General features: G+C 48.8%; 1 protein-coding gene across 1 annotated transcript; it reads left to right on the plus strand.

Annotated features, from left to right (window-relative positions):
• Positions 1-44: 44 nt before the first annotated feature.
• ABCG8 (ATP binding cassette subfamily G member 8) lies at positions 45-17,817 on the plus strand. The gene is made up of 13 exons (XM_043603282.1): positions 45-292; positions 5,692-5,793; positions 6,966-7,116; positions 9,368-9,606; positions 10,128-10,260; positions 10,362-10,631; positions 13,033-13,195; positions 13,285-13,368; positions 14,322-14,521; positions 14,965-15,041; positions 15,754-16,021; positions 16,998-17,125; positions 17,211-17,817. The coding sequence occupies exons 1-13, from the start codon at positions 230-232 to the stop codon at positions 17,346-17,348; spliced, it is 2,016 nt and encodes a 671-aa protein (XP_043459217.1). The 5' UTR covers positions 45-229; the 3' UTR covers positions 17,349-17,817.
• The last annotated feature ends 1,207 nt before the right edge of the window (positions 17,818-19,024 follow it).

Here is a 19,024-nt window from a genome sequence, read left to right on the forward strand (position 1 = left end):
GATGCCATTATCTGATGTACCTTTACCCAGAGCATGTGCACTATCTTGGCAGCAGGCAGAACACACAGCCTGTGTTTGTAGGAGGGCCTGCCTGAGAGGAGTGCTGGGAGGCACAGTGAACCAGGGCCAGAGATTGCCCAACTCTGAGAAAGAGAAAACACTGGCACAGTCAGGTAGCAGCTAAGGTGAAGGAAGCCTCAGCAAAGTGGCACAGACACCGCTGGGCCCCATGGCTGAGACAGTCCCAGAAGACAGAGGGCTGCGGAACAGGGCTGCTCCCCAGGATGCCTCCGTGAGTGATGGGCAGTCACCTCAGTCATGGGGGTGGGGGCAAATCAGACCTTTCTTTCCTCTCTCCAGAACTTTGTTTTAACTCACCACCAGGACCACAAGCAGAGGGAGAACATGGCAGCAGGACTCTACTTCCTGGATATCAAAGGGCTGAGGGGAAGGGATTCAGGGGTCAGGGGTGGGTGGGGGGCCTCTGAGGTCACTTCCTGCCCTAAGGCACACTCCTACAGGGAAATGATGTTCCTGTTTGTTACTTGGGCTGATGCAGCTTTTTCTGAATGAGACTCCAAACAGAGATGTGTTCACACATACCGGGGACTCTGCAGTGTTTCCTTCATCTGTGTGTCTGTCAGGCTCAGAGTCTCAGAGGCAGTAAACTGATGACATTATGATGGCAGGCAACTTTTATGGGAATATAATAACATGACCACAACAGGCAGATATAAGACCCCAGAAAGAGGTGAAAGGGACAGACAGCAAGTCAGGGGGCCAAGACGTTGGGGTACAAGTTCTCCACCCAAGTTACATGGAGAAATGTTTACTTGAGAAATGGCCTTTGACTAAAGTAAGGATGTGGGTGGGATTTGAAGCAGGAGGCTAAACTGGAAGACAGAAAGGAAGCACCCCACCTCACCCCAGCCCACCTTTCCATCTTGCCTGCTGTGGGGAGGAGGGAGAGAAAGACAAGAAAGGTCTGCGGACTCCACACCCAAAAGGGAAGGCCACGGGCCACTTGGTCTGTCCTCACTTGCTAGGATAGGACTTCAACCCAGTCCATTCCTAGTCTGCCCTGCAGCCATAACTAATATCCAGCTCTGATCTGGGAACATGGCCAGCTCCTGCTGAGAAATGCCTCATAGGAGCTGACTGCAGTGCTCACAGCCTGAACAGTATATAAAGTCAGTAATGGCTTTGGGGACATTTTCTGCCTAAAAGGCTGACAAATCAGCTACCACAGCATGGAATGAAAATAACTGCCCAAATCCAACATCTGGGAAAGCCTGCCATTTCCAATTTCCTTTTCTCCAATTCTGTAACTCAAGGTTCCAAGTGATAATCTTCCCCCAACATATACGGCACCTAGAACAAGAGGATGGGTGAGGGATACATATCTTATGTCTAGTTATTTTAAAGTTATCAAGCTAAGAACTGTTAAGTTTCTATCTTCCTATTTTGACATACCTTCCTCACAACCTGAAAGGCCAGATGTAAGTTTAGAAATCCTAGGGCCTTTTGGAGCAGCAGCTAGAATGTGGTGGCACAGGGGAGCCGGCTTCTGGCTCCCTTCTCTGTCCCCTTCTCTGCCCACCCCTGTGCTACAGTTTGTCCCCCTTCTCTGCCCACCCCTAGTGCAACATGTGACTCACACACCCCTATGTGGTCACGCCATCCTGCCTACCCACATTCCATTCGCTCTCCACAGACAAATGCCCCTTGGGCCTGGGGTGCCTGGAGTGGCAAGTGCCCTTGGCCCACAGTCCATGGGCAGGAGTGTGGTCAGAGGAGGACTAGAGGGGCTCAGTCCTCAGGACAAAGATGTGTAAGATCTGGTCTGAGCATTTTAATAAAGGCCCAGGCTCATCCCCTCAGCCAAGAACAAACCCTGCATCTTTTTGCACAGACACTGAGTCATCAGCACATCACTACTACTCAAGGGCATGGATTCCTCATCTTAGAAAAAGGAACTTGGGCTCTGTGCTCCCTAAGTTCCCTTCTAATTTGTGCTTCTGACTCAGGCATTTGATCAGAAGTTAATACAAGGAGAAATTACAATGTAGCCCAGCAGGAGCTGAACAGGTTACCTACAAATAAACCTGCTTTTGCTTTTTTGGATGTCACCTGTCAGAAATTTAAGTGATATTCTGACAGTCATACTGATTAAGATGTCAACTGAATAGATATTTAAGTATTTGAAAAATACAGAGAATTTGTCAAAACCTCAAAACCTAACAAATCCATCCTGGGAGTCAAGGAAATACTTAAAAATGGAGCAGAGGCTGTCTCCACCCAGAAACGAATTCTCTTCCTCTGAAAGTTGTGCTGCATGTGTAGCTCCAGGAAGTCACAATCCCCCCTTTTTCTTTTTAACGTTATTTTTGAGAAAGAGAAACAGAGCACGAGCCAGGGAGGGGCAGAGAGAGAGGGAGACACAGAATCCAAAGCAGGCTCCAAGTTCTGAGTTGTCAGCACAGAGCTGGAGGCAGGGCTCAAACCCACAAACCAGGAGATCACGATCTGAGCCAAAGTCGGCTGCTTAACCAACTACAGGTGACCCAGAAGTCATGGTCCCTTGATGGCAGCTGAGGTCCCTGGCTGCCTGTGCCCAGCCTACTTAGCCTAAGATGAGGGGTACTGCCCACACCCCCAGCAACAGGGAGCACCTCTTTCCTTCCTTTTATCCGTCTTCCTATTGTGACACCTTTCCCCAGGGCCCCAGCATGCTCCACCTTTCCAAAGCACTTATCTGGAAAGTGGAACCCACTCAGGCATTAGGTCACCTGCACGTATTGCTCCAGAGCCCAAAATGTCCAATGTCCCTTTCTTAGCTGCCCCTCCACTTGAAATATAACCTGGCCAGGTGTTAGTTCACAGAAGCAATTTCTGAGCTGAGTCATATCTTATATCAATCGACTTAATGTCCCTCCTGCAGATGTTTACTTTTTATAACCAAACAAATAAGCATCTTATGTTAGCTCAATGAGTCTCTCAGTAATTTCCAGAATTTCTGACAGTTTAGTACAATTAAATGGAGAAATTAGGCAGTGTGAGTGCTAGTGGTGGAAGTGGTGAGCAAGGGTCAGGTGCAGGGTTGACCTGCCTGAAATTCAGCACCTTCTGTAGCTGGCCTTGATCTCCCCCAGGAGAGATCTCCCTTTCCATCTCTGAGGGCACAGACATTCACCCCTCCTCCATCTCCATAGCCAGCTCCTGCCTTGGAGGCATTGGCACTTGAGGGGCTAGGTGGGAGTACTACTCTGGAGTTCTACTCAAAGGTTCATTCTCTTAGATGGAAAACAAACTTTGAGATAGTTCAGATCAGATGAAAAAACAGTGAACTCTTATGTACCTGCAACTTAACTACCAAGAACTGTGAAGTTCACTCCCCTCGTTCTTCCCTGTACCCTTCTCTCTTGCATTCCTCTCTATTCCACAGAGATAGCCCTTCTGCTAAAGTAGGTATTCACGTTTCCCAGTTTCTTCTGTATAATTTAGGATATTTATGGTAATAATTCTAACATCAGATAAGATAAGTAGCCATGGTCTGCTGTTTTCATACTGCCCTGCAATTCTGGGAACTACTCACTGATAGTTACTGTCATAGATGATCATCACCTGTATTGACCTTCCATTTCTGTGGTCCTTTCCAAGGACTTCTGACCTCTGCCACTACAGGGGAAGTTTGACAGAGACTTTTGGAGGCTATTTTCACATAATGTAAGTCATTTTATTTTCACACAAAGCACATGTAGGCATTGTGTACACAGTATAAACATACCCTGAATGGATGCTTGAGGTCAGCCTGCTCTACACCTGGCCTGTCTTGCTCCATCTTGACCACCTGTCCCATTCATTAAAATCTAAGCTTTTCTGGGGCACCTGGGTAGCTCAGTTGGTTGGGCATCTGACTTTGGCTCAGGTCATGATCTCATGGTTTGTGGGTTTGAGCCCTGCATCAGGCTCTGTGCTGACAGCTCAAAGCCTGGAGCCTGCTTTGGATTCTGGGTCTCCCTCTCTGCCCCTCCCCCGCTCACATTCTGTCTCTCTCTCTCTCTCAAAAATAAACATTAAAAAAAATTTTTTTAATCTAAGTTTCTTTGCATGATGACAGATGGTAACTACACATATTGTAGTGACTTTGCAGTGTACACAAATCTTAAATTGTTGTGTTGTGCACCTGACACTAGCATAATGTTATATGCCAATTTTACCTCAATAAAAAGTTTAAGTTTCTCAGAGACCATCTTTTTCACTGTCATATCCCAAACTCCAAACTTGTAGCATCATGTGGGCTCCCAATAAGTATTGGATGCTTGCTTGCTTACTTGACTGAACACATCAGTGCGTGAGTGGCAGCTCTGAGGAGGAAACATCATGGGGTCAACTGGAACTTGTTAAAAAATACACTTTTTCCTGCACTAAGAAACAAAAGGAAAAATTGTATGCATTTAAAAATGGAAACCTGATGGGCACCTGGGTGGCTCAGTCGGTTAAGTGTCTGACTTTGGCTCAGGTCATGATCTCATGGCTCGTGAGTTTGAGCCCCACGTCAGGCTCTATGAGGACAGCTCAGAGCCTGAAGCCTGCTTCAGATTCTGTCTCCCTCTCTCTCTGCCCTTCCCCACTCATGCTCTGTCGCTCTCTCAAAAATAAACATTAAAGGGGTGCCTGGGTGGCTCAGTCGCTTTAAGTGTCTGACTTCGGCTCAGGTCATGATCTCACAGTCTGTGAGTTCGAGCCCCGTGTCGGGCTCTGTGCTGACAGCTCAGAGCCTGGAGCCTGCTTCATTCGGATTCTGTGTCTCTCTGCCCCTCCCCCACTCATGCTCTGTCTCTCTGTCAAAAATAAACATTAAAAAAAATAATAAATAAAATAAACATGAAAAAAATAAAATAAAAATGGAAATGTTAGTAGGGAGGTTCTTCTTCTGGGGGAGCCTCAATAATTTAAATGACTGAATTGATAAAATGGAAGGAATTTAGATATGCTGATAGCTAATACCATTCAAAGGTATCAGCGATACCACAAAACATCGATTTACTTGATGTACAAATACAACATCACTCCAACAACAGCAAGATATTGACAATGACGATGACATAACAATGGCGTTTCTTCCAAAATCATCTTGAATGGCTTTGTTATGCAAAACTCATTAGACTAAGATGCAACTTTTCTAAGGATTGTGTCTTCCAAATATTGAGCACTAGCTTTTTGATAGCTGTATCCCTTCACATACCAGGCATGTGAAGTCTCTTTGGCATCAGGAAATAGTAAGTCAGAGGCAGGGAAGAGAAAAGTTAAGGACAAGCCCCAGCTAAGGTCTCCCCAAAGCATAGCAGCTCACAAAGCTCTCTCTAGTCCAGAGTCTGGGTCTCATCCACCATAGGGTGCCTGGGTTCGGGCTCCACCAATTTGGGGTGGAGTGAGGTTCTCTGGAGCCAGGAGCTGTGCTAGAGGGAAGCCGCAAAGCTCCCTCTGAAGGGAAAAAAAGATTGCCCTCACTGATGCTCCTATTTTCTCAGAGCCCTTGGGCTCTATCTGCCTAAACCCGTGTTGCCAGTTCAGGATCTCAACCACACTAGCTGCTGCTAGCTCTCACCTCTTGGGTCTCCTCCCTGTTTTCTCCTAAGTCCTAAGTGGCTTTTGAAGAAGCCCCTCACCTGTCATGTTTCTCAGCAGGGCTTCCAGGACAGCTTGTTCTCCTCTGAAAATGACAACAGCCTATACTTCACCTACAGTGGCCAGTCCAACACCTTGGAGGTCCAGGATCTCAGCTACCAGGTAGAGGCATACCTGAAGACAAGGTGGGAGGAGTGGGCAGGGAAGGCCAAATGATTCCCCAAGTGGAAGGTAAGGGTGAGCCCATCCTGAGGGCCCTCTGCCAAGTTGATGCCTCCCATGTTGGGTGAAAGTACCACAAGACTTCCTTCAGCTATACATACTGTAGCTGGAAGTTGAGAGGCATTAGAGAACAAGACCTCTGTTAAAACATAAAGAAATTATGTGACCCTGTTGGGGAAAAAACAAATCTCTCCAACTTTAACTTCAGATTTTGAAGTTTAGACTTTTGGGAAAGTTACAAAAATAGTACAGAGTTTCCATGTAACCTTTGCCCAATTTCCCCTGATGTTAACATCTTGCATACCCAGAGCAAAATAATGAAAACCAAGAAATTAACAATGCCGTGACACTATTCGCTAAACTACAGACTTTCAGGTTTCACTAAACTATAGACTTTCAGGTTTCACCAGCTTCGTGTTTTGTTATTTGTTTGCTTGCAAAGTACACGGTCCCTGGAGCTAATAAAATATCCAAAGTGCAAGGACTCCTGGCCTTTCAGAGGCTCTGAAGGACCCCCTGGTCAGATTCAAGACCCCATTTACCAGACCTCCTTGGGGGTAGACCCCTGGCAGTTCAGATGGAATACGCTGGGGGGGCAGAATGGTAAACTTCAGAGGCCCAACTCTGGCTTCCTGTGAATGTGAATTAGGACAAGCTAATGAGCCTCACCATAAGCATTTTCTGTTCTGCCACTTGTTAGCTGTGCGACCTTGAACAAGTAACTGCTCTGAGCCTCACCTGTAAAACAGCGATTATAATGGTACCTATGTTATAGGTCTGCAAGGAGGACTGAATGAGATAATAAATAGAAAGAGATTTACACAATGCCTTGCACGTAATAAACATTTAACAAATCATTAGTAAATTATCATTAACTGAAGAACTGAAGACATTGTTTTGCTTTATGTTTTCATTTCCATTCTGCTATTACACATGCTTCCCATGTCTTAACTTCAGACTTGGAAATGGCAGCTTCAGGTTCTCAGCATGGTAGGTGGGGGCCCCTTAGGCCTTTTGTGCAACAGCAGGAGGATGTCTTCTGTACAGTTGAACAGAAGTTGCTGAAACCCTCTATTCAGCCCTCTGAAGAACCTTGCAATATCTCCCCACAGGTGGACATGGACTCCCAGGTGCCCTGGTTTGAGAAGCTGGCCCAGTTCAAGATGCCTTGGGCATCTCACAAGGATTCTTGTGAGCTGGGCATCCAAAATCTGAGCTTCAAAGTGAGGAGTGGGCAGATGCTGGCCATCATAGGGAGCTCAGGTACCATTAAGGGCAAACAGTGAGGCGATGGGTTCTATCTCTTCTGGAATGCAGAATGGTACCTCAGACAGATGGATGCTTCTCACAGAATTCTTTGCTGACAGGTAGAATAACCATAGCAGAGTGGGTGAGAAGCACAGGTTCTCGGTCAGGTGGACCTGGGTTCAAATCCCAGTTCAAGTCCCTCCATTTACTAGCTGTCAGATAGCTGCCATCATTATGAATCATGAGTGTGCCTCTTGAAGCTGCATCCAGATCAAAAACCTTTCTAAGATCTTCAGAATTGAATGTTCTTCTCAGGGGACTCTTCCATGCCAGGGGCATTCATTCACTCTTCTCCCACAACCTGGTAGGCACAGCACCCACCACAGCTCCCATTTCTTTCAGAGTCCCTCCAAGTCTTAGTGCAGCCTTCAACCATCTGCAAAGATCCAGAATCTTGGAGTGCCTCAGAGTGATTCTGCAAGCCAAACTTAAAATTATGCAATGCTAAAGCTGAAAGGGGTCTTGGAGAATGGTGTTCACTCTCTCCACTGTATTATTTCTTTCTCCTTACCAGTCTGGAAGCCTCTTTAATAGAGGGTTTTTAAGTTATCTGGTCCTCAATATTTCTATAGTGTCCTCCTGTCCCCTGCCCCAACATATGAACACCTTCATTTAACAGAGGAGGAGACTAAAGTCTAGACAAAGTGAGTGATTCACCTAAGAGCATACATTTAATGCAGAGCTGGAACTAGAACTTTGGTCTTCTGATTCTCATATCAAGGTGTTTCTCTTTTAGATGGTGTTAGAACACTTTATTCTTTTTAATTAATCATTTCCAGAAGTAAAGATTACTGAACTTTTGAACATCTCCAATTTTTTAGTCTTCCGATAAGAAAATTCTGTTTATTGTCTAACCAAAGATCAAACGAGATAATGTATGTCAATGCACTTTGTAACTGAAATAACACCACAGGTCAAGTCCTGCCCACTTTTGGCTCTGCCTCTGCAATTCTTACCTAAAAAAGAAAACATACACTTCAGAAGCCAATTTTGTTTTTGTTTGTAACTCCTGGTGGCTTTTCCTGTTATATTTGCTTTTCTTCATGAACTGAGAATCTGGGAGATACACGGGCCTTCCAAGGCACTTCCATAAAGCCTAAGAGTCCCCACAATTAATACTCGCTACACATGACCCTGCAGCTGTTAGCATCCCTGAGGCAAGTGAAGTTTGGAGAGGCTGAGCAGTCTCCAGGACTCTTGACTCTAGGTTCAGTGTTGTTTAGCTTCAGGTTTACTTGACTGAAATTATTTAAATGATTGCTTAGAAACACTTATCAATTAGGGGCACCTGGGTGGCTCAGTCAGTTAAGCATCTGCTCTTGGTTTTGGGTCAGGGATGATCTCATGGTTTGTGAGTTCGAGCCCCACATCAGGCTCTGCACCACTAGCGTGCAGCCTGCTTGGGATTCTCTCTCTCTCCCTCTCTCACTGTCCCTCCTGTGCTCTCTTTCTTCTTCTCTCTCAAATAAACTTTTTTTTTTAACTTAAAACTTATAAGTTAAATTAAAAAGTTAATTTATAAACTTTTATAAAAAGTTTTTTTAATAAAAACTTATAAAGTTAAATTTAAAATTTATAACTTATCAATTATACTTCCTGAGGCTTAACAAATAAAACAAATAATGAAGATTCATCATAATTTATAATAAATCCAAACAGCCTCAGGCATTTTGGCTGCTTCTGTAGAATCAGCAGTAGTGGCAGCAGTGTTTGCCGATGAAGGAGTTTACGGAATTGGAGATTCCAGTCAAATGAATGCCTTTGGTGTTCTCTCCTGATTCATGGAAGGTCTCTCCAGTTGCACTAGGCGGTCTCCACAGCAAAGGCCACCCATACCTTTCCTAAAGTGCTGTTTAGGAAAGTGAACTTCCCACTTGGACTGGGAATCCCAGTGTCCCTGTGAATACTGACAAAGTCCCCTGCCATCTCAGAGCCTGGATCCGCTAGTTGAGCGGCTTGAACCCCCAACATTAATGTACCTCCAGCTCCCCAAAGGTGCTCAAGTTAGCTTCAGGTGAAAGCCCTGGAGCTCCAGGCGCTGAGGCTGACCCATCCGGGTCCAAGAGCTGTGCCACTTTCTCTAGGGCCTTGGTCACTTCTGAAAGGACAGAGAAGTCCAGGGTGGCTGAAAGAGTGTGCGGGCAGCCAGGGCTTCCAGGCTAGCCCCCGCAGCTCTGCTCTCAGGTCGTCTCTGGTGGCTTCGCAGGGTGTGGGAGAGCCTCTTTGCTGGACGTGATCACCGGGAGAGGCCACGGCGGCAAAATTAAGTCAGGTCAAATCTGGATCAACGGGCAGCCCAGCACGCCTCAGCTCGTGAGGAAGTATGTGGCCCACGTGCGCCAGCACGACCACCTGCTCCCCAACCTAACCGTCCGCGAGACCCTGGCTTTTGTTGCCCAGCTACGCCTGCCCAGAACCTTCTCCCAGGCCCAGCGTGACAAAAGGGTAACTGCCTGACCCCGGTGACCCCAAGAAGCCATGACATCCTTCCCCCTGTCGACCCTCCCCCCCCTGCCTCTGGGCCCAGTCACAGGTCAACTCTGAGCAGCCCAGCTCGCCATCCTTCCATCGGTACCCTGCCCTCTGTCCGCCTTTAAACCCCACATCCTTCTGTAAGCCGCCTACGCCCTGGCCGGGTCCCTTCGCCGCACAGGACAAAACGTGAGAGGAGTGTCTACCTGTTTTCCGGTCCTCCGTGTGGGCAGAGTGCCCTGCTGTCCTGTCCCCAGGTCGCGGCCACGTTCCCAACATGGCGCCGCCCTCGGCGCGTGAGAGCCACTCAGGATATGCAGAAAAAATGCGGGAGCAAACACTGCATGGGGCAGCGAAGGCTACAGCGCAAACCCACCTGGAGGGGGTGGGGCGGGGGGCAAGGGTAGGCAGCCGCTTTCTACTCCAGGACAGCACCCACGTAACCCGGAGCGAGGCGGGCAGCGCCGCGCCCAAACCTGGGTCCTCCCGCGCAGGTGGACGACGTGATTGCGGAGCTGCGCCTGCGCCAGTGCGCCCACACGCGCGTGGGCAACGCGTACGTGCGGGGCGTGTCTGGGGGCGAGCGGCGCAGAGTCAGCATCGCGGTGCAGCTCCTGTGGAACCCAGGTGAGGGGGCGGGGCGGAGGGTGGACAGAGGCGCCCCCGTGGCTTGGCTCCCACCAGCCGCAGTCCTGCCGGCTCACTAGGCCCCTGTCTCCGCTGGGAAGGAATCCTCATTCTGGATGAGCCCACCTCCGGCCTCGACAGCTTCACGGCCCACAACCTGGTGAAAACGCTGTACCGCCTGGCCAAAGGCAACCGGTTGGTGCTCATCTCCCTCCACCAGCCTCGGTCTGACATTTTCAGGCTTTTTGATTTGGTCCTCCTGATGACGTCCGGCACCACCATCTACTTGGGGGCAGCCCAGCACATGGTGCAGTATTTCACAGCCATCGGCCACCCCTGTCCTCGCTACAGCAACCCTGCAGACTTCTATGGTGAGCCCCAAGCAGCGCCCCCACCCCCCCTCCCCCCGAAGCCCCACCAGGGCCTGATGGAGAGCTTCGGAGGGAAGCTCTCGGAGGTTTCAGGGGAGTAGGATATAGGAGCAGGGCGGCCCAGCGGGCTGGAGAATGTGTGTCACTTTGCCGAGTATCAAATACTAGAAACAAGGGCCCAAGAAAATCCTGCTTCTGACATAGCCACTCTTGTGTGCATGATAAGAAACCTGTGAGTTCCAAAGCGGGTGATGGGGGGATAGAATTCAAGAGGGTTTGGATCAATTTTCTAGAATTGTGGTCTTTATTCAGACTCTTTAGGGAAATTTAGGATACCTAAGGTTAGGAGGCCACCAGGAAATCTTCAAGCTGTGCCCTGGTGCCCCCACAGAGGCAGGGAGCCTGAAAGCACTGCATGGTGGAGGGACCCCAGGGCCCGGAGAGTTCAGGGCCTTTTGGAGGTCTTGGTCAATGAGGCACTAGGTCTGAAAATTGCTTTGTCACCCCCAGAAAGGCCTTCCTGCTGAGGGTCCTGAGCCCTCAATCATATAGCCCTCAGGGAAAGCGTAAGCTAGTTCCTGGAGAGATAGTTCCTTCATTCCTGGAGAGATAGTTGCCTTTACAGGTGTGTGACCTGAAAGCAGATCCCTGGGCCCTGAATGCTGAGGCGTGCCATGGCTGCTGGCCAGGCCACACAGCTTTACCAGGGCGGCTGGGGGGAGGGGGCGGGGAGACAGTAGCTGTGGCTTGTCCAATATGTCACCTGGAGCCCCAGCCTTCCTCCCAAGATGGCCCAGTGTAGCAAGGCCTCACCAATAACCATGACAACAGGGACCATGTCCTTGAGGGCAGACATTGGACCCAAAGGCACCAAGCTACAGAGGGTGTCCCTTTGACTCTCACAGCCCTGTCAGGCCAAGGCCATTTCCATCCATACAGATGAGAAGACTGAAGTCTGAAGAGTTAAACCTTTGGCAGAGAATTTGTAAGACACAGAACTGGGACTCCCACCCAGTGTGTCCAGCCCCCAACTTGACTCCTGGCCCTGGGCCCACATCCTCCTGTCAGCATCCAGTGCTCTTCCCCACCCCAGGGGGACTCTCTCCAGTCTGCCAGCCCTTGCCCTGTGCACTCACAGCGTGTGAACTCACATAGAGGTCACCCTCCCTCCCAGTGCTCAGGAGCCAGCTTGGCTTCCTGGCAGCGTATCATCCTGAGGCTAGCCATTTCCAGATAAAGGGGGCAGAGGGCATCTGTCAACCTGGCCACGGGAGCAACATGCAGTAACTCCAGAGCGGGGTTACCAGAAGTCAAATGCCTAGAACAGACCTGAACAGAAGTTTTTCTTTATTTTATATTTTTATCACTTTTGGTGGGGGGCTCTTGCCTACCACCTACCAATCTGGGGTACAGGGCCTGGCAGTACCCAGAGAATCTGGTGTTCTGATCTACAGCCCTGCACACCGAGGAAACATGTTGCATTTTACAAGACCACTTCTAGACATTATCCTGCCATGGGACATGTCATGAAAATGGTAGGAAGGAAAAGACAGAGGTTAAGAGGAGAAATGGAGGGAGGTGAGCCACCCTCCAGCCTGCAGTGAGGCTGGATTCAGGAGGGTCCTAGTGGTGACTGGGTGGATGTGCCTTTCTGACATCGCAGGAGCCCCATGAGAGTAGAGCTGTGGCTGGGACTACCAGATGCTCCCCACAAGTAACATAGAGGTGGGTGCACAGCAGCCTGGTTCTCCAGCTGGTCATGCCAGCTCCTTCCCCTGGAGGGCGGTGACAGCTCTGCTTAGAGTTGGCCAGACATTGGCAACCTCCAGCCAAAACATTCTCCCCTTCTAGACAGGTTGCTTAGGGAGCCAAATTACTAATCTACAGTGAGAACTAGAATTTCCCAGTGCCCAGACTTCCCAGCTGTCCTATGGCCAGCCTCCCTTCCCCTCATGGGTAGAAGGCACACCTGGAAGGCTGAGTCCCTGTCACAAGCTTTAATGACTTGAGCTGGAGTCAAGGCATAACTGTGCCATGACCTTTGGCTCCAAAGGCCCACTGCGTCCTGTCCTGTCCTGTCCTAGGGATGTCCCCATAATGAGCCTGGGTGTTGGGATGGAGGCCAGGGCCCACAGGGCCTGTACTGTTGCCTTTTCCCTGAAGCAGGCTTTCCCCTGAAGTGGATGTGGCTAGGCCCAGCACGGGGGAGGCCAGCCCTGGGTATCTCTCTGCCTCTCTCTGCTTTTCCCATCACTTCATGGTCCACCCTCACAGGGTGGGGAGCATGTCCCAGAACCTCCAAGGGCTGACCAGTGTTGTGAGCTGGCCTTGCAGTGAGCTCCTCACCTGTGAGCAGGTGCAGAGACCTGGCCACACATGGCCCCACATCCTCTACTTACAGTGGACTTGACTAGCATCGACAGGCGAAGCAGAGAACAGGAAGTGGCCACCAGGGAGAAGGCTTGGTCCCTTGCAGCCGTGTTCCGAGAAAAAGTTCGTGGCTTCGATGACTTTCTGTGGAGAGCGGAGGCAAAGGAGCTGGGTGAGGGCACTTGCCTGGAGAGGTAAGGCAGGCCAGGGCGGCTCTGGGTGGAGAGCTCCTTGCAGAAGGCAGCCGCCCCCATGTCCCATGACACCCTCTGCCTCTTGACAGCCAGGCCCTCCCCCAGGACACTCACCAGCCCCTGACTTCCACTGAGCTGCCTGGCCCTGTGCAGCAGTTCACCATGCTGATCCGGTAATTATCTGCCATTTCATCCCACCACCACCTCCCCTACCCCAGACCTCTTTATTGTGTCAAATTAAGCCCTTTCTATATAAAGTGAATTTGAAGGAGAAAGCAAAAACCAGTATCGTCAAGACTAGCTTAAAAACTACTCTTAAAAACCAGTATCGTCAAGACTAGCTTAAAAACTACTCTTAAAAACCAGTATCGTCAAGACTAGCACTAGCTCTCTCTGTATAACACAGAACACTCCTGTTACTTTTATTCTTTAAACAAAATCAAAATGTTCTTACTGGCTGAATGATTATAGAAATTACATAGGATCATTATGAAAAATTCAGACAATACAGGAGAACCTCAGTGAAAGGAGAAGGTTTCCTGTTAGGCCAGCCCTCAGAGTAAACGAGACCCAAGTGTTTGGTGGGTGATATTCCCATGCACACAAGCATTGTAATTCATAAGTGGGATCATACTCTGCATATGGTTCTGTAACCATTTTTTTGGTTTTGGTTGCACATAGAATAGGCCTGTACCTGTCATCCGGTTAGGTCTTCCTCAGCATTCCAATCTAGCCATAATTCATTTTCCTGCAAACTGTATATTGATGGTCAGATTTTTTTCAGGCTTATGCTATGACAAGTAACACTGCAACAAACTTCCTTGTAGGTGCATCTTTACACACTATTTCCTTAAGATAATGTGTTTAAGTAAAATTGCAAGGCTGATACACTGACAGTAAAGTAACAATTGTTTATTATGTACATACGGTGAGACAGATGCTTTCATCCACGATCTCATTTGAGCCTCAGAATCCTTGCGAGGGGGGTACTGCTATTGGGTACTGCTATTCCCCCATTTTATGAGAGAGTAAAGTGAGGCTTTCATCCCTGCATAGACGGAAGGACATTGCTAGTGTCACGGGGCTGGTGTATGTTATTCCCTTGGCACCTCTTTTGTTTTTTAAGTCGTCAGATTTTCAACGATTTCCGAGACCTGCCAACTCTCCTCATCCATGCAGCAGAGGCCTGCCTGATGTCCCTGGTCATTGGGTTCCTCTATTATGGCCATGGGGCCATCAAGCTCTCCTTTATGGACACAGCTGCCCTCTTGTTCATGATTGGAGCTCTTATCCCTTTCAACGTGATTCTGGATGTCATATCCAAATGTGAGTGTGCCTTGCTCTCTGTGACCCACACCCAGAGCAACCAGAGGACACGGTGGTAGTCACCCCTCTGAGCTGGTCCAAGGCCGACCTCTGTTCCTCCAAACTCCTGGGGAGAATGGGTTTGCTGACTGTTTTCACCATGATTGTGAAATAAAAGAAGATGATTATTTTTAAGGTTCGCACATTAATATTAGTATGCAAATGAACACAGATTGCTAAGCAGTATTAGACATTCCTATAATAGCGGGATTTATATTTGACAGCAGTTCAGAAGTTACAGAATTACAAACACCTTAAATTAGGATGGTTTAATTCTGCCTGCTTTTTAAAAATAGGACACATTTAGGCCACAGGAATATTTACAATTGTACTAAAAGAGACTCAAAAACAGAAAACTGAAAATTAATGTCACTTTTTCATTCTCCTTTTCTCCCCGTTTTTAGGTCACTCAGAGAGGGCAATGCTTTACTATGAACTAGAAGACGGGCTGTACACTGCTGGTCCATATTTCTTTACCAAGGTGACTGGTCAGGGCTGAGAGCAAGTTACCAGGTGGGGGGGCAGGGACAGAGAAAGCTACACTGCATTGTACAGAAGCTCCAGAGTAGTATTTTGCTGAACCAGGGGCCATGCATCATCTATGCTTGCTGCTGTCACGTTCCCTAGGGGGTTACAGAGATTTGCTATTTTTTAAACATTTACCCGAAGACCAGGACTGTAGACCAAGAGTGACACTTTCCTGGTCAGCAGAAATCTGAAAAAAGAAAAGAAAAGATGGGAAACATCCAGCATACTTTACCTCTCCAGTCTCCCCACATCTCCAGGAAGCAGGTCAGCAGGTGTTACTGTACTTATTTCCAGGAAGTGGAGGCTCAGAGATGTTATGCAGCTGTCTCAAAGCCCCACAGCTATTTGGTCTGGGCAGGCAGGGTGGGGACTTTGAAACAGGAGAATAGATACACAACTGCCATTTTCACCAGGCCACGCTGCTTCCGCGGGGGAAACTGTTCTGAACTCTCCCAGATGGAGCACGTGGCATCTGCAGTGGGAAACCAGCAGTGAGCTCATGTTCCAGGGTCCCATGGGCCCCTCACGGGCCCTCCTGCTGCAGTCTGGCTATTAGCAGGAGGGAGGGTTGACATCCTTGAGGGTTACACTATCTTCAAACACTTAAAGAACAATTGGCAATGAAGGCATTAGCTCCACGTCCTTGCAAGGGCTATTCTTTGCAGATCTTAGGGGAGCTTCCAGAGCACTGTGTCTACATCATAATCTATGGGATGCCCATCTACTGGCTGGCTAACCTGCGCCCGGGCCTGGAGCCCTTTCTACTGCACTTCCTGCTGGTGTGGCTGGTGGTCTTCTGCTGCAGGATCATGGCCCTGGGTGCCGCTGCCCTGCTCCCCACATTTCATACATCCTCCTTCTTTGGGAATGCTCTCTACAACTCCTTCTACCTCACCGGGGGCTTCATGATAAGCTTGGATAACCTGTGGATAGGTAAGGCGTGCTCCCCTCCCCTGGTCAAGCTTTTTGAGGCCTTCCGGGGTTGGATGAAGCCTATATTCACTTGGGGATGAGGACTCATCACTTAGATCCATTGAAAGCCTGTTTTTTCTGGGAGCAGGTGTCCTTGCCAACTGTCCTGCGTGTCAAAGGAATGTCTCCATGAGAGGGTGCAGATGGCACCTTCTCATATCCCTCAGCTGACACTTGGAGGCCACCCTTGACTCTCACTCTCCACATTCACCTGGGAGTCAGGTCAATTCTGCCTCCCACATCTTTCTCAGATGTCGCCTTGCCTGATCTCCCCCAGCCCTGGCCTTACTGTCTGGTGTCAGACCACAGCTATGGTCTCTGTGACCCTGATCCTTCCACATCCTTCTCGACCCTTGCCCATGGAAAGGGCTTTTTGTAAGGCGGAAATCCATGTTGCTGGATTTGCTTGAGTCCTCTAGTTAGGGCTGCTGACTCTCCATTGCTTCCACCTAGCTCTTCTGAAGTCCCCAACACCCTCCATGCACTCACATCTGAGCCTGTGAGGCTCTTCTCTGTAGGGCGCCATTGCCCCATTTCCACAGCTGCTCTCTTTTGCCAGGCCTTTCCTGACCATTCGGGCCAAGTTTGTTCCTTCCTCCTACTCCTAGCTCTGTGATACCACCATCGGGTCAGGGCACAGACTCAGAAATGCCAGTTGTACCTCCATGGAGCTGAGAACATGCTGGGACATTTAATAAGTTACTCTCTCAAATTGTTACCAATCAAACGTTTGGTGACTCCTGTAGCCACTTGGCCCTTCTGTCCCAATCCATGTCCCAAGCTGCCCCTCTTGCCCTTTTGCCCTCTCCCTGCCCTCCTGCTCCCTCGGGGACCTTGCTGCCCTTGCGTAAGAGCCACCAGGGCCCCGTCTCCAGGAGTGTTTCCCAGGGAGCAGGTGGTTAGCCTGTGTGAATAACATAAGTCTCGCTATTTTCAGTGCCCGCTTGGATTTCCAAAGTCTCCTTCCTCCGCTGGTGTTTTGAAGGGCTGATGCAGATTCAGTTTAAAGGGCACACTTACCACATGGCCGTCGGCAACCTCACCATCCCTATCCGGGGAGACGTAGTAAGTAGCTGAGGCCTTCGACTCTAAAAAGATAACATTCATCTGAACGTCTTCTCAGTGGGTTTACTGATGTCTGTGTCCCCAGATCCTCAGCTCCATGGGCCTGAACTCATACCCGCTCTACGTCATCTACCTCATCCTTATTGGCATCAGTGGTGGCTTTGTGATCCTGTACTATGTGGCCCTGAGATTCATCAAACAGAAGTCCAGTCAAGACTGGTGATTCATGCCCAGACTGCTGCTTGCTGGTGGGGACTCTTGAAGACCCTTCAACTGCACTCCTTTCCTTCCTCCCAAGGAGCCCCATCCCGGGCACCAGGAGGACAGCACAGGGAGCTCAGCTACACCAGCCCTCAATGTGCAGTGGCACAGGCTGGCCACAGGATGGCAGTAGAATAAAGACAGTGGAAGGGGATTTCTGATCACTGGCCAGAGCTTGCGATTTCTGGGAATGGAAACCATACTTGGGGACATCTACAATGTTGCTAATTTATTTCCTTTTCGTATGTATTTACATAGGCAACTCAGTGCAAGATGGGAGCGAGTTAGGAATGAATTGAGTAGGCTATATGAGAACTGGTAGGATCCATAGGAATCAATAACAATGCCTAGCAAAATGTTTGGCCTCGTTTTCCAGGATCCTCAAACTCTGTGTTAAGTCACTCTCAATACAGAAGATGACCTAAAACATACCGGTGAGATGCCATTCTTTTTGTGTGGGATCATGGGCTCCAAAAGCCAAACTGAACAATTAAAGATTTATTAAACATCTGATCTATACCAGGGACAGCTCAAAACACTTATGTGGAGGAGTATCCTAGAATTCTCAACCCTTTGAGGGGTGGTATCCCATTTTATAGATGAAGAAACTGAGGCAAAAATTCAGTTTGCTAGGTAAAGTCACATGGCTACTATGTGGTAGAGTCCAGTGTGGGGGTTGGAAAGCCTTGGAGGCCTTTAGGAGTTGGAGGGCAAAAGGCAAGTCCTGAGCCACTGTAAGGCTTGGAAATTCTAAGAAGGCTCTAAAAGATGAAGATGGTTGTCGAGGCTGTGTGAGCTCAGCCAGGCCTCTCAGAGTTGCCTCTCACTGGCCCTGGCTGGGTCTGAGGACCAGTGTTGAACCTTTCACAGTGGCCAGGGTACGGGATAGATGACACCCAGGTTACGTGCTTCGTTGCCTGGGCACTGAGGACCATCTGATCCAAAACAGGAACACCAAGGGGAGCAGATTGTTCCCAAAGGAAACACCAGAGTCTGGGACCAAAAAAGGGAGGAAGGTGAGTGGGAGGCAAATAGTAAATGTTCACCCCAGGTTTCCTTGGGCCGTTACTACTAACTGCTCTGGACAGGCAGCATGGGTCTTAACCTCGGAGCTGCTCTGACAGGCAGAAGCTCACACTCTACCTAGACCTACTGAATCCAAATCTGCATTTTAGGAAAATCCCCAGGTGGTTTATGTACCCGAGTTTGAGAGGCAGTGCTCTAGCACACTGCCCTTTTACAGTACAACCATGAAACTCAGGGTATTTACGCTGCCATTATTTACACTGCCACACTGTAACATGGCACATTATGATGTTGATACCTGGCCACTGTCGAATGGGCAGGCCCCATTCAAGATTCACTGATTGTTCTGACAAGGTCCTTCATAGCAAAAGGATCAAGATCAGAATCATACATTGGATCTGGTCAACTCTCCTTGGTCTCCTTTAGTTTAGAACAGTCTTTAACTTTCCTTGACTTGTGTGACCTTGACACTTGAAGATTCTGCAAATTAGCCGTCAGCTTGAGTTTGATACATTTTCATGACAAAATTCTGGTCATGAATTTAACGGGATATCACAGGCACTTCTTTTGGCAGGGATGTTGCAGAAGTGATGCACCCTTCTCATTGCATCC

Source organism: Prionailurus bengalensis, chromosome A3, assembly GCF_016509475.1.
Source record: "Prionailurus bengalensis isolate Pbe53 chromosome A3, Fcat_Pben_1.1_paternal_pri, whole genome shotgun sequence".
Lineage (NCBI taxonomy): Eukaryota > Metazoa > Chordata > Mammalia > Carnivora > Felidae > Prionailurus > Prionailurus bengalensis.